The following is a 13109-nucleotide window of genomic DNA, read 5'->3' as shown; positions in this document are numbered from 1 at the left end:
GAGATGCTAGCTGGAGTTCTAGATCTATACCATAAATCTGGGAATCCTTCCTTTTCAAAATAGCTATTGAGGTTCTAAATAAAGTGCTGTGTCATCAAGGGCTGTTGAGAAAGAATCTGGAAAAAGGGAGTCTTTGTAATGAACTTAAAAGATTTTATAACTGAAAGAACTTAGAGATTGTTTAATCCATTCCTTTCATTTGAAAGATAGAGAAATCTGGGTCAGACAGAGAATCTAGGACCTAGAGAAGTAAGGTGACTTGCAGTTCAATGCTTAGTACGGTGCTGACACTTAAAAGCCCAATCATTCAGCAGTTGATCTTGGATCTATCATAGGTTTTCCAAAGTGTGTTCTTTTTGGTTTCTTCCCTCACCCCAGAGCTGCATTGAAAGGGAAAATAAATCCCCCAAAAGATCATCATTCCTGATAATTGATATTTTTATCTGGGGGATTGGGCCTGTATCTGTGATTTCAGGAAACTCCCTGTACCATGGAGCTCACCATCTCTGTAATCTAGATAGTTTCACTGAAAAGTTAAGAGAATTACCTAGGATCACAGAGCCAAAATGTGTCAGAAGCAGAACCTGGACCCCAACCCTCATGGCATCTCTACACCATATCATATTGCCTATTGATATTTACATAAGCATCCTTTAAAGTACTTTTTGTTCAGTCGTTTTACAGTTATGTCCAAATCTTTGTGACCCCATTTGAGGTTTTCTTGGTTGAGACACTGAAGTGGTTTGCTTGCCTTTTTTCTTCTCATTACAGATGAGAAAATTGAAGTAAACAGGATTAGTGACTTGCCCAGGGTCATACAACTAATAAGTGTCTGAGGTTGGATTTGATCTCAGGAAGATGAGTCTTCCAGACTCTAGGCCCAGTGCTTTATCCACTGTACAACCTAGCTGCTCCAGATATCTGCACTTGACAGACATTAATTATCCTAAGTCCTGATTTGGTTATATGTGAAAGGGGGAAAGGAACCCCTTTTAAGTGGTAGATGGGGTGATCTTAATGTACTGATCAGATGCATTAAAGGTTCAGTTTTTTTTATTTGACCCCAATACTTGGAGTTGCCTCCTCCCTAATCATGCTATCTTCTCAAGTTATAATTGGAATCATGGGCCTCTGTTTCCTCTTCCATAAAAAAAAGAAAAGATTATGCTAGATAACCTTTCTCCTGACCATCCTCCATTCCTGGACTGCTTTCCCTCCTAATTGGAATTAACAGTGCCAGAGATTGCTGTAGAAATCAACACATGAGTATAAAAGCAGTGAGACTTTTTTTGAGTTTTTTACAATTTTCCCCTAATCTTGCTTCCCTCCCCCCACCCCCCCACAGAAGGCAGTCTTTTAGTCTTTACATTGTTTCCATGCTATACATTGCTCTAAGTTTAATGTGATGAGAGAGAAATCATATCCTTAAGGAAAAAAATAAAGTATAAGAGTTAGCAAAATTATATAATAAGATAATGGGGGTTTTTTCCCCTAAATTAAAAGTAATAGTCTTTGGTCTTTGTTTAAACTACACAATTCTTTCTCTGGATACAGATGGAATTCTCCATTAAGGCCCCAAATTGTCCCTGATTGTTGCACTGATGGAATGAGTAAGTCCATCAAGGTTGCTCGTCACCCCAATGTTGCTGTTAGGGTGTACAATGTTTTTTCTGGTTCTGTTCATCTCGCTCAGCATCAGTTCATGCAAATACTTCCATGCTTCCCTAAATTCCCATCTCTCCTGGTTTCTAATTAAAAAAATAGTGTTCCAAGACATAAGTATAACATGGTTTGTTAAGCCATTCCCACTAGTAGAGTTTTGTAGTCTATCTCTTCCTGTAACTCTTTCAACTTCTCCTCTAAGATTTTGGATGCTATACCATTGGGTGCATATTTATCTAATATTGAAATTATTTTATTGTCTATGGTTAGGATGATATAGAGTCCTTCTTTATCTCTTTTATCTTTCATCTTTATCTCTTGCTATTTTTGCAGCTGTTTTGTCTGAGATAAGGATTGCAACCCCTGTTTATTTTACTTCAGCTGAAGCTAAATATATTTTGCTCCCACTTTTTACTTTTACTCTATATGTATCTCTCTTCTTCAGATGAGTTTCTTATAAGCAGCATATTGTAGGATTCTGGTTTTTAGTCCACTCTGCTATTCACTTATGTTTTAAGGGAGAGTTCATTGCATTTACATTCAAAGTTATAATTACTAACTCTTTATTGCCCTCCATGCTATCTTCCCTCTGTTTGTATTTTTCCCTTTTTTCCCTTTATACATATTCTTCAGTATTTTGTTTCTGAATACTGTCACCTTCAGTGTGTTTCCCCTCCTATATCAACCCCCTCCCCTGTCTTTCCCCTTTTCCCCTTCCTCCTTGCCTTCCTTCTGTTAGTTCCCCTTTTTCTCCCCCTCCCCTTCTCCCCTTTTAATACTTAAAAGGTAAGATAGGTTTCTTAACTTAACTGAATGTGTGTAAGTTAACTTTAAGCCAAGTCTGATGAGATGAATATTCAGGTGTTTCTCACCTCCTCCCTTCTTCCCCTCTATTACAATAGGTCTTTTCTTGATGTCATGAGATTTACCTCATTCAATCTCCTCCATCCTCCCATCAACTTACCTTCCCCTTTTTAAGAAGGTATTGTCTTTAAATCATTCTGAATCACAGAAAAGTTGAGTGTCCATCACTTCTGACTAAGTATATTCTCTCTAACAGAGTTACAATTGTCCAGAGTTACTAGAATCTTTCTCTAAATTAGGGATTTAGCTTGTTTCATCTTATTGGATAGGAGTTTTTTCTTTTTTTTCAACCTTATCATGTGTCTCTTGAGTCTCCTGTTTGATGTACAAATTTTCTATTTAGCTCTGGTCTTTTCATGAGGAAATGCTGGAAGTCTCCCAGTTCTTCCCCTGGAAGAAAAGACTCAGCTTTGCTGGATAGTGGATTCTTGACTGCATTCCATGCTCCCTTGTTCTTCAGAATATCTCATTCCAGGCCCTTTGATCCCATAATGTTGATGCAGCCAGGTCCTACGTAATCCTTACTGTGACTCCTTGGTATTTAAATTGTTTCTTTCTGGCTGCTTGCAGGATATTCTCATTTATCTGACAGTTCTGGAATTTGGCCATAACATTTCTTGGTGTTTTCATTTTAGGATCTCTTTCTGGAGGGGATTAATGTATTCTTTCAATAACTATTTTGCCCTCTGGTTCCATGATATCAGGGTAGTTTTCCATCACTAAATTCTGTAATATTAAGTCCAGGCTTTCTTTTCTCTTTAATGTTTTCAGGGGTCCTATAATTCTCAGGTTGTCCCTTCTCAATCGCTTCTCGAGGTCAGTGTTTTGCTGATGAGATATTTTACATTTTCTTCTATTTTCCATCTTTTGGTTTTGTTTAACAGAATCTTGTTGTCTCATGAAGTCATTAGTTTCCACAGATTCCATTCTTTTTTTCAGAGAAGAATTTTCTTCATTTACCTTTTTCAACTCCTTTTCCAATTGGTCAATTCTATTTTTGAAGGAGTTTTCCATTTGCCCAGTTGATGATTTGAGAGAATTATTTTCTTTTTTTATTTGTCCAATTGTATTTTCCAGTGTTTTTTTATCTTGTTGCAATGTGTTAATTTTCTTTTGAGTTTCTTTTCCCAACTTTTCCAATTGATTTTTGAACTCCTTCCTGATTTCTTCAAGGAAGTCTTTCTGGGCTGGAGACCAATTCATATTCTCCTCAGAAGTGCTAGATCTCAGACGGCTAGGTGGCGCAGTGGATAGAGCACCAGCCCTGGAGTCAGGAGTACATGAGTTCAAATCCAGTTTCAGACACTTAATAATTACCTAGCTATGTGGCCTTGGGCAAGCCACTTAACTCCATTTGCCCTGCAAAAAAAAAAACTTTAAAAAAAAGTTCTAGATCTCTCTGGGTTAGAATCTGGTACTTCTAAGTATTTCTCCATGGGTCCCCCTTTTCAATGGTTTCTCTTCATTTTTCTAGTATCTGGGAGGGGGGGCTGCTCTCAGGTTTGTTTTTGAAGATCCTAGAGGCTTTGTTCACTTGGCTTAGTAATTACAAGGGCCAGCCAGTAGGGGGTACTAGTTGTTATCTCTGGAGTGATTGAAGCCCTCTCCCAGTCCTGGAGGAAGGGAGGAGAGAGTGAGGAGTGGTGCCAGGGTCTGAGTTGGACTTGAACTATGGGCTGGAAGCCAATCTCCCTTTCAGCTGAGTGGGCTCCTTAGTCCACACCTGTGCTTAAGGGGATGGGGGGTGAGGGTGGCAGCTACTGTTTGTTCCTGGAGTAATGCACCAAAAGTATGGAGTTCAGGTCCCACACCAAGCTGGATGATTTCCAGGCTGCAGACTTCTCCTCCCCCTGGCCAAAGACTCCGCAGCTAAAGTTGGTTCTCGCCAGGTCTCTCACCAAGGTCTCTGGTCCTTTCACTACCCCCACAACTGCTGTCCCTAGGCTGACCCTCTGCTCTCCTCTCCCATTTCACCCATGTTCCCCTGAGACAGACCTTGTTGTTAGGTGTTCTTCTCCTAGCTTCTTTTTTCTGGGTTCTGTTGATGGAGTTTCTAAGAGGTTTCTTTCTTGTTATTTTTGAGGGGGCACAGGGAGCACTTAATGCAGTGCCTGTCTTCTCCCCACCATTTTGATCAGAAGTCCAGTGAGACTGTTTTTTAAGGGAGTTAACTTGATAATTTTGTGAGCATGAAATTAAAAAAAAAAAACATGAAGCATCAACAATGGAGTTGTGGCTCTTCCTGGGTGAAATATATGCCTATTTCTATTGAAACTGGATCTGTCCTCTATCCTCCATCTCCTAGTTCTGTAAAAAAAGACAGAATTGAGATAGATCCTGGCCATCCTCCGGGCCTGGACTACTCTCCCTCCTCACTTCTGCCTCCTAGCTTCCCTGCCTTAAATCCTACCTTCTGCAAGAGGCCTTTGTGGCCTCTCCTCTCAATCTACCCCAACTGTCTCTCTGGGGTATCTGTTTCTGGAGAAAAGAGCTAAAAGCTGTTAGTAGAGGAGATGAACAGGCTTTTAAGCAAGGCTTCCTATGATCAGGAAAAAGGATTATTGTGGTTTGGTTATTTTTTAGTCATGTCCAACTCTTTTGGATCTCCTTTGGGGATTCCTTGGCAAAGATACTGAAATAGTTTGTCATTTCCTTCTCCAAGTCATTTCATAGATGAGGAAACTGGAGCAAACAGGGCTAAGGTGACTTGCTCAGGGTCACACAGCTAATAAGTGTGTGAGGCCATATCTTAATTCAGATCTTCCTGACTATAACCAGCATTCTATCGGCTGAACTACCTCACTATACTTAGGAAGAAAAGACATAGATCTAATTTTGGTAGGTTATGAAGATGAGGTTTCCAGTTGGAAGAACAGTGAGAAGAATAGGAGAGCATTCATAAAGGACTGTTAATCTATTTAGAGATAAAGATTCAATTTATCACACTTTAGTAAAACACCTACTAGATGAAATTGGAGTGTCACCTTCAAGGAGCTTGTATTCTTACGGAGGGTACACACTTGTACACAAAAAAAAAGCATAATATAAGGAAAATTAAAGAGAGAGAGAGAGATTGAGCCCAACTACTCACTGGTAGAGGTTTAGAAAAAGTTCCTGGAAAAAGTGGTGGTTGAGCAGAGTCATGAAAGGAGATATAGTTTCTGAAAGGAAGACATATATTTCCTGTCATAGCTGATGGTCTATTAGAGTGCATTGGGGGCAGCTCAGTGGCACAGTGTCTAGAGCATTGGCCTTGGAATCAGGAGGACTTGAGTTCAAATCCAACCCCATAATCAAATTAATACTTGCTTTGCTATGTGACCTTGGGCAAGTCATTTAACCACATTGCCTTGCCAAAAAAAAAGAGAGAAATGGAATGGGATGGAACTAGGAGATGGAAGATAGAGCACAGATTCAGTTGTTTGGGTTTTTTTAGGGTTTTTTGCAAGGCAAATGGTGTTAAGTGGCTTGCCCAAGGCCACACAGCTAGGTAATTATTAAGTGTCTGAGACCAGATTTGAACCCAGGTACTCCTGACTCCAGGGCCAGTGCTTTATCCACTGTGCCACCTAGCCGCCCCCAGATTCAGTTTCAATAGAAAATAGTTTTCTTTTTTTTAAAGAGGAATAGTATAAAATTACCTGGAAAGGTAGTTCTAGGCAAGGTAGTGGAGGGTCATAAGAACCACTTTGGTTTGCATTTTATCCTAGGGTCAATAGGGACTCACTCATCATCTTTGAGCAATGAAGTGATTTATGCCTTAAGAAGATGTTAATTGTGTGAAGGATTACTGTGTAGCAGTAAGGGACAAAATTGATATTAGAAGTATAATATGAATTTGTAGTGGACCTACTTGGCATGATTATGTGAGAACCCAGTAAGGTGTGACTGGTGGAGGATAAAAAAGGGAAGACAATGAAAGATTGATGATATTTATTTGGAATGGCTAACCATAGGGTCAAGATTATGAAGAGAGGAAATTAAGAGCAGAGCCAAATTGGGAAAAACAAGGAGGGATGGAGAGACTAAAGATTACAGTGAGAACAAAGAATAGGTTTGAGGAGAATTGATCAGAGAAAAAGAAAAAGAAGAAGAAAAGAAGATTAGGATGAGAACAGGAACTTTCAGATTTAAAGATCCTGTTGTTGATACAATTATGTGTGATGGTAGGATTTAAGGTATGACCAGCCCTCTAGGTAGTTGAGGTGGGTTAAATCTTTAGTAAAAAGACTTGGAAAGGTAGTTGAAGTTGGAGTCTAAGTATTTGAAGGAACATTAACATGTATCTCAAAGTTCCCAAGAACTAGGACAAGAATTGAAAGAGATAAGATCCCTAAATATACTACTAACTCTTTTTTTTAATTAAAGATTTTTATTTATTTTGAGTTTTACAATTTTTCCCCTAATCTTACTTCCTTCCCCCCACCCCTCACAGAATGCAATTTGACAGTATATACATTGTTTCCATGGTATACATTGATCCAAATTGAGTGTGATGAGAGAGAAATCATATCCTTAAGGAAGAAACATAAAGTATAAGAGATAGCAAGATCAGATAATAAGATATTAGGTTTTTTCCCCTAAATTAAAGGTAATAGTCCTTGGTCTTTGTTCAAACTCCACAGTTGCTTCTCTGGATACAGATGGTATTCTCCATCACAGATATCCCAAATTGTCCCTGATTGTTGCACTGATGGAATGAATGAGTCCATCAAGGTTGATCATCACCCCCATGTTGCTGTTAGGTTATACTAACTCTTTTGCAAAAGGAAAAAGAATAACTCTGGGAGGTTGGTATATTACTGTGACAAGATACAGGATAATATAGATGGATTCAATGAACCTCAAAAGAGAAAAGATGGCTTGCTGAGTAGGAAAGAGAGGATCTGGAATTAATAGTAGGGAGCAAAGAGTATACCACCTTCTCCATCTGATCCACTGTCTTGAGGTAAAAGAGTTTGAAAAGAAGTGATCTGGGATGAAAGAGAATTTGCTAACAGTGAAAGGGGTAAAGGAAAGAGAATTATTCAAAGGAAATATGAACATCAAGGGCACTGTCATATGTACTATGTTTATTTGTACTATGTTTATTTGCCTGCAAAGTGATGTAAGGGAAGGAACACTGAACATGGAGTTGAGAAAGAACCTGGTCCAAACCCACTTAGTAGTTGTATAACCTCTTGGCTTTCATTCCCTCATCTATAAAATGGAGATAATCCCTGCAATACCAGCATCAAAAGGTTGTTATGAGCATGGAGTAGTGGATAGAGTACTGACCTTGGAGTGAGGAAGAACAGAGTTCAAATCCTGTTAACCTCTTTTTGCCTCAGTGTCTTCCTTCATGTGTAAAATGAGGAAGTTGAACTTAATGATCTCTAACATCTCTTTTTATAGTGCTCAGAATAAATTGATGTATATAAAGTGTTTGTTAACTTTAATTGTTATATGTAACTATAAGCTATTATTGCTAATTATATTTACTGAATGTACAGGCAGACAGACCCACTAGCTAAAGGAGAAGTTATCTCTGCACTCTTACTTATTAGAAGAGTTGATAAGATGAAACAAATAATCTTGTAACCCTCTGGAAAGAAAAGAAAGTGAAAAAAATTCTAAGAAGTTAATTGTTCTTCAGTAGTTTTCAATCATGTGCAAATCTTCATCACCTCATCTGGAGTCTTTTTGGCAGAGATACAAGAATAATGTACCGTTTTTAGCTCATTTTACAGATGAGAAAACCAAAGCAAACTGAGAGAAGTCATGTACCCAGGGCCATATAGCTGGTGGGTTAGAAAAATCTTTCTAGAATTGGGTTGTTTGTTAGGAGTATGCTTGACTCCCCATTTCCCAGTGACATTCCCCCCCCCCCCCTTTCCCCTTGCTGTTATGATTACAAGGGAAATGTTGAAATCTCCTGGAAATTCAGAAGAGTTGAACAATGCTCCTCAGGGCTTCCTAACAGGAAAAGCTCTCCCAACCCCATAAACCCAACTATATTATTTATTGAGGAGGAAGGAAGTGGAGAAGGGTGTGGTTAATTGAAGGTTCTAAGCATCTTGGATGGAGAGGAGAGGTATAAAAAGAACAAAACATTTTTTCCAGTCTTCTATTAGACATTAGACTGTGCCGGGTAATTTCTTTTGCTGAAAGAAAATATAATTTCTGTCAAGGGACCAAAATGAATGGAAAGCAAATCTTGAGGCTGGTGAGCAGAGAATTTGTTTTGCCTGCATATGATAAATTCCATGCCCACGCCCAGAATAAGAACATTAGTTTAGAGCTGGAAAGAACTATTCATTTCATCCAGTACAATCCCCTCATTTTACAGATAAGGAAACTGAAGCTGATAGAGGTGAAATCAGTGGCAGAGGCAGGATTTGAACTCCAGTCTTTCTGACCACAAAGTCCAGCACTATTATCCATTATGTCACCTAGGTACTAATTTTTTTTAATTTATTTTTTCCCCAGTTACATGTAAAGACAGTTTTTAACATTCTACCTGCTGATTATTAAAAACACCTGAGAGAACTTTTTATAATAACCTTGTGAGTAAAATGGAGAAATGCAGACAGGATGAAAGCACAGTTAGACAGATTTAGAACTTGTATGATTGAACCTAAGGGCACATAGGTAAGTGGTAGAGTTAGCATTACAAATTAGGTTGTTTCCAAAAGCAAGTATCTTTGGGTTTTAGGGCAAATAATGTGTCCTTTTTAATCCTCATTCTTTTGAGTCTAGAAAATGCAGACTTGACACTCCTACAGTCCTTGCCCTATCTGTAAGCCTTCTGCCAAATCCAAGTTGCTATAACATCTATTCCTAAATATAATTCTAACCTAATCTCATCCCTAATTAGGATCACAAGTCTAAGACTGATCCTTACCCAAAAAATACCTTCAAATCAGAAAATACTCCCCAATTCCAGTGTTACCCTTAACCTTAAACTGACCATTAACATAACTTGTACTCCAGGGAGGCTAGGTGGCACAGTGGATAGAGCACTGGCCCTGGAGTCAGGAGTACCTGAGTTCAAATGTGACCTCAAATCTGCCTGTGTGACCTTGGACAAGTCACTTAACCTCATTTGCCTTGAAAAAAAGGCCTAAAAAAATATAACTTGTACTCCAGACCAGCCTTTTTAATATTCCAAGGAAATGCTTGTGTAGAATCATTTGCTGAGGATGCTACTTGCTACCATCTTCTCCTTGGTATTTTATTCCTTTGTGCTAAACAGAGAATTGAGAGATAGATGTTATTTATGATCAGAGCTATCCATCATTTTAAAATTTAGTCTTATTAAATTCAGACCATCCTCCTAGTCTGTCATGGGTATTTTTAAATCTTGTGTCTATTATTTAATTGCCCTTTATCTCTATAGACTCTGTCAAGGGCATCCTTGATAAACCTGCCTTCTGTGCTTTCATCCAAGTCATTGATAAAAGTGTTAAACAGAACAGAACCATGGACAGATCCCTAGGCTATTCCACTAAAACTTTTCTTCCAACTTCATATTTATCCAATTTGATGACTTTTTTTTATGTTTTTTGCAAGGCAATGGGGTTAAGTGGCTTGCCCAAGGCCACACAGCTAGGTAATTATTAAGTGTCTGAGACCGCATTTGAACCCCGGTACTCCTGACTCCAGGGCCGGTGCTCTATCCACTGTGCCACCTAGCCAGCCCATATTTATCTACCCTTTGGGTACAACCATTCAACTAGTTCAGAAGCTGTCTAACTGTGCTTTTATACTGTCTGCATTTCTCCATCTTACATAAAGTTATTATAAAAGGCTCTCTCATTTGTCTTTAATGATCAGCAGCTATGGGGCAGCTAGGTGGCGCAGTGGATAGAGCACCAGCCCTGGAGTCAGGAGTACCTGGTTTCAAATGCGGTCTCAGACACTTAATTATTACCTAGCTGTGTGGCCTTGGGCAAGCCACATAACCCCATTTGCCTTGCAAAAACCTAAATAAATAAATAAATAAATAAATAAATAAATGATCAGCAGCTAGGTGGCGTAATAGATAAGAGGACTTTGTAATAATTAAGACGAGTTCAAATTCGGTCTCAGACACTGATTTAACTTCTCTCACCTGTAAAATAGAAATAATAATAAATAATAACAAAAGCAATAATAGCACCCATTTCACAGGGTTGAAATAAGGATCAAATCATAGATTGGTAGATAGATAGTACCTCAAATCTTAAAACAATATATAAATAGTAGTTATTGTTTTCTCTATATCTGCTTGTTGCTGTTGTTGAGTTATTTCAGTTATGTCTGACTCTCTGTGACCCAATTTGAGCTTCTCTTGGAAAAAATACTAGAATGGCTTCCTATTTCCTTTTCCAGCATATTTTATAGATGAGGAAACTGAGTCAAACAAGGTTTAGTGAGTTGTCCAAAGTCATATAGCTAGCAAGTGCCTGAGACCTGATTTGAACTCAAGAAGATAGTCTTCCTGATTCCAGGCCCAGCACTTTATCCACTGAGCCACCTTGCTGCCTAGATAGATAGATAGATCTATACACCTCCCTCATCTGTAAAATGAACTAGGGAAGTGCCAAGAAAACCCCAGTAGGGGTCATGAAGAATTGAATACTACTGAAATGACTGAACAACAAATATGCCTATGCATTTGTATATGTAAGTAAATGTGAATATGTAGACATATATATATATAAAATTTTTGATGTATCTGTCTTTTTTGTGTCTACTGCACTCATGTGCCTAAAAATTTTGTATCATTGTCACAAAAGGAAATGAAATTAACTTAGCATAACCTGTCATCAATTTTTCTCTCAGTATTAATAGCACTTTGTATTAGCCCACTGACAAAGATAAATCTTCAACTTATCCATCTATAATTTTAAGAACCTGCTTTTATTCCCTTTTTTAATGGATCACTTATTATGACTTAGCAATGAAATTCACAAGTTTTGCTTTTTGGTACCCTAAAATATAGTTCATCTCCTTTGGGTGACTTGAACCTGCTAAGGATAGCAAGGTATTATCCCTACGTCTCTTGGATTTCTATTCTCTGTTAACCATCTTTGTTCTTCACATTCCAATCTGAAGATAACTCTCCTTAGAAAAGAAAAGCAAATTAAGAGTTTATTAATTTTGCCCTCATTCTGTCATCCACTGTCATGATCCCATCCATGCCAACTAATGGTCCCATAATTCTTCGGATCTTCTCATTCCTTGCCAGCCTCACTTTGTTCTAAGTTTTCTTGTTCCTGACCTTCTTTGTTAGAACCATGCCACTTTTTTTTTAGGTTTTTTTTTTTGCAAGGCAAATGGAATTAAGTGGCTTGCCCAAGGCCACACAGCTAGGTAATTATCAAGTATCTGAGACCAGATTTGAACCCAAGTACTCCTGACTCCAGGGCCAGTGCTTTATCCACTGCACCACCTAGCCACCCCATGCCACTTTTTTTAAACCATCTCTGGATAACCACCAGCTCAACCAAAACCATGGGCATTTTTCCCCCCTTTCTCCTTTTCCACACCTTATGGCTATTTCCCCATTGATCAACTTTTTAGCCCCACAGTGTGAGAGAGAGGAGTGAAGGAGAAGTAACTCTTACTTGGCTTTGGGCCTCACGGTCAGACATTTGTGCCTGGTAAAGCTGAGACATGGTTTCCTATGCTTCTTCCACTTTTTTTTTTTGGATGTTCACCACTAAGAAGGCTATGTCTGACTCCTCTCTCTGGTTTGTTTGCTTTTTCCCCCAACAGAACCCAAGGATGAAGTGGAACTGTCAGATGATGGTATGGAAAGCCCCATTGTTCTCTCTGAGATTGAGATGGAGTACAAGATTGGGTTCATTATACTGGGATAGGGGAATGTAACTCTTGGGCAGAGGGGGAGGGCAGATTCTGATTGCTGACCCTAACCCTGATCCCCTGTTTGTAGATGAGAAGGAACCTGAGGTAGACTACCGGACAGTGGCAATCAACACCGAACAAAAAGTTGCTGATTTCTATGACATCGAGGAGAGATTAGGATCGTAAGTGGGATGGGAGCCTGCTCTCCAACTTTGAGGGTAGTGATGTTGGAATGACTACAGGGAAAAAGACTGCTTCTCAGGGAGAGCAACTTGTTTAAACATAGGTTGTTACTTTCACAAATTCCCACCTGTATTACTCACCATCTTTGAGAACTGCTGAACCCTGTCATCACTTTCATCATCATACAATGCCTAAATTAGCAACTGCTCAGATATAGGATTCATTTAATATTATTTCCTATTAGTGTTATAATTCCCCACCTCACCACACACAACTGCAACTTGAGAGGGGAAGAGTAGCATAGTGATTAGAGCACAGACCTCAGAGTCAGACAAAGGAACTTAAAGTTCTGCTTATGCAACTTGGCTGTCATTCCCTTATTCGGTTAGATTACCCAGGAGATGTAGATCTGCTTTGGTAGAGGGAGTTTCCTCACTGTGTGCTTGATTTTACTGATGAAATCACATCTCTGATTTAAAAAAAAAAAAGATTTAAAAAATTATCACTAGAAGTCAAGGGAGCCAGAATTACTCACCCCCTTAGATCTCACTAATCTAAGTTCATTATTT

General features: G+C 38.8%; 1 protein-coding gene across 5 annotated transcripts in view; it reads left to right on the top strand.

Annotated features, from left to right (window-relative positions):
• The window catches only part of MYLK (myosin light chain kinase), a 410235-nt gene that overhangs the window by 345760 nt on the left and 51366 nt on the right, over positions 1-13109 (top strand). For all 5 annotated transcript variants that reach the window (XM_074214675.1, XM_074214673.1, XM_074214672.1 and 2 more), the window contains 2 exons: positions 12268-12300; positions 12446-12539. In XM_074214675.1, the coding sequence (XP_074070776.1) occupies positions 12268-12300; positions 12446-12539 (127 nt within the window). The remainder of the gene's footprint in view (positions 1-12267; positions 12301-12445; positions 12540-13109) is intronic.

This window comes from Macrotis lagotis, chromosome 1 (assembly GCF_037893015.1).
Source record: "Macrotis lagotis isolate mMagLag1 chromosome 1, bilby.v1.9.chrom.fasta, whole genome shotgun sequence".
NCBI lineage: Eukaryota > Metazoa > Chordata > Mammalia > Peramelemorphia > Peramelidae > Macrotis > Macrotis lagotis.
This window is presented reverse-complemented; position numbering and strand designations above follow the sequence as displayed.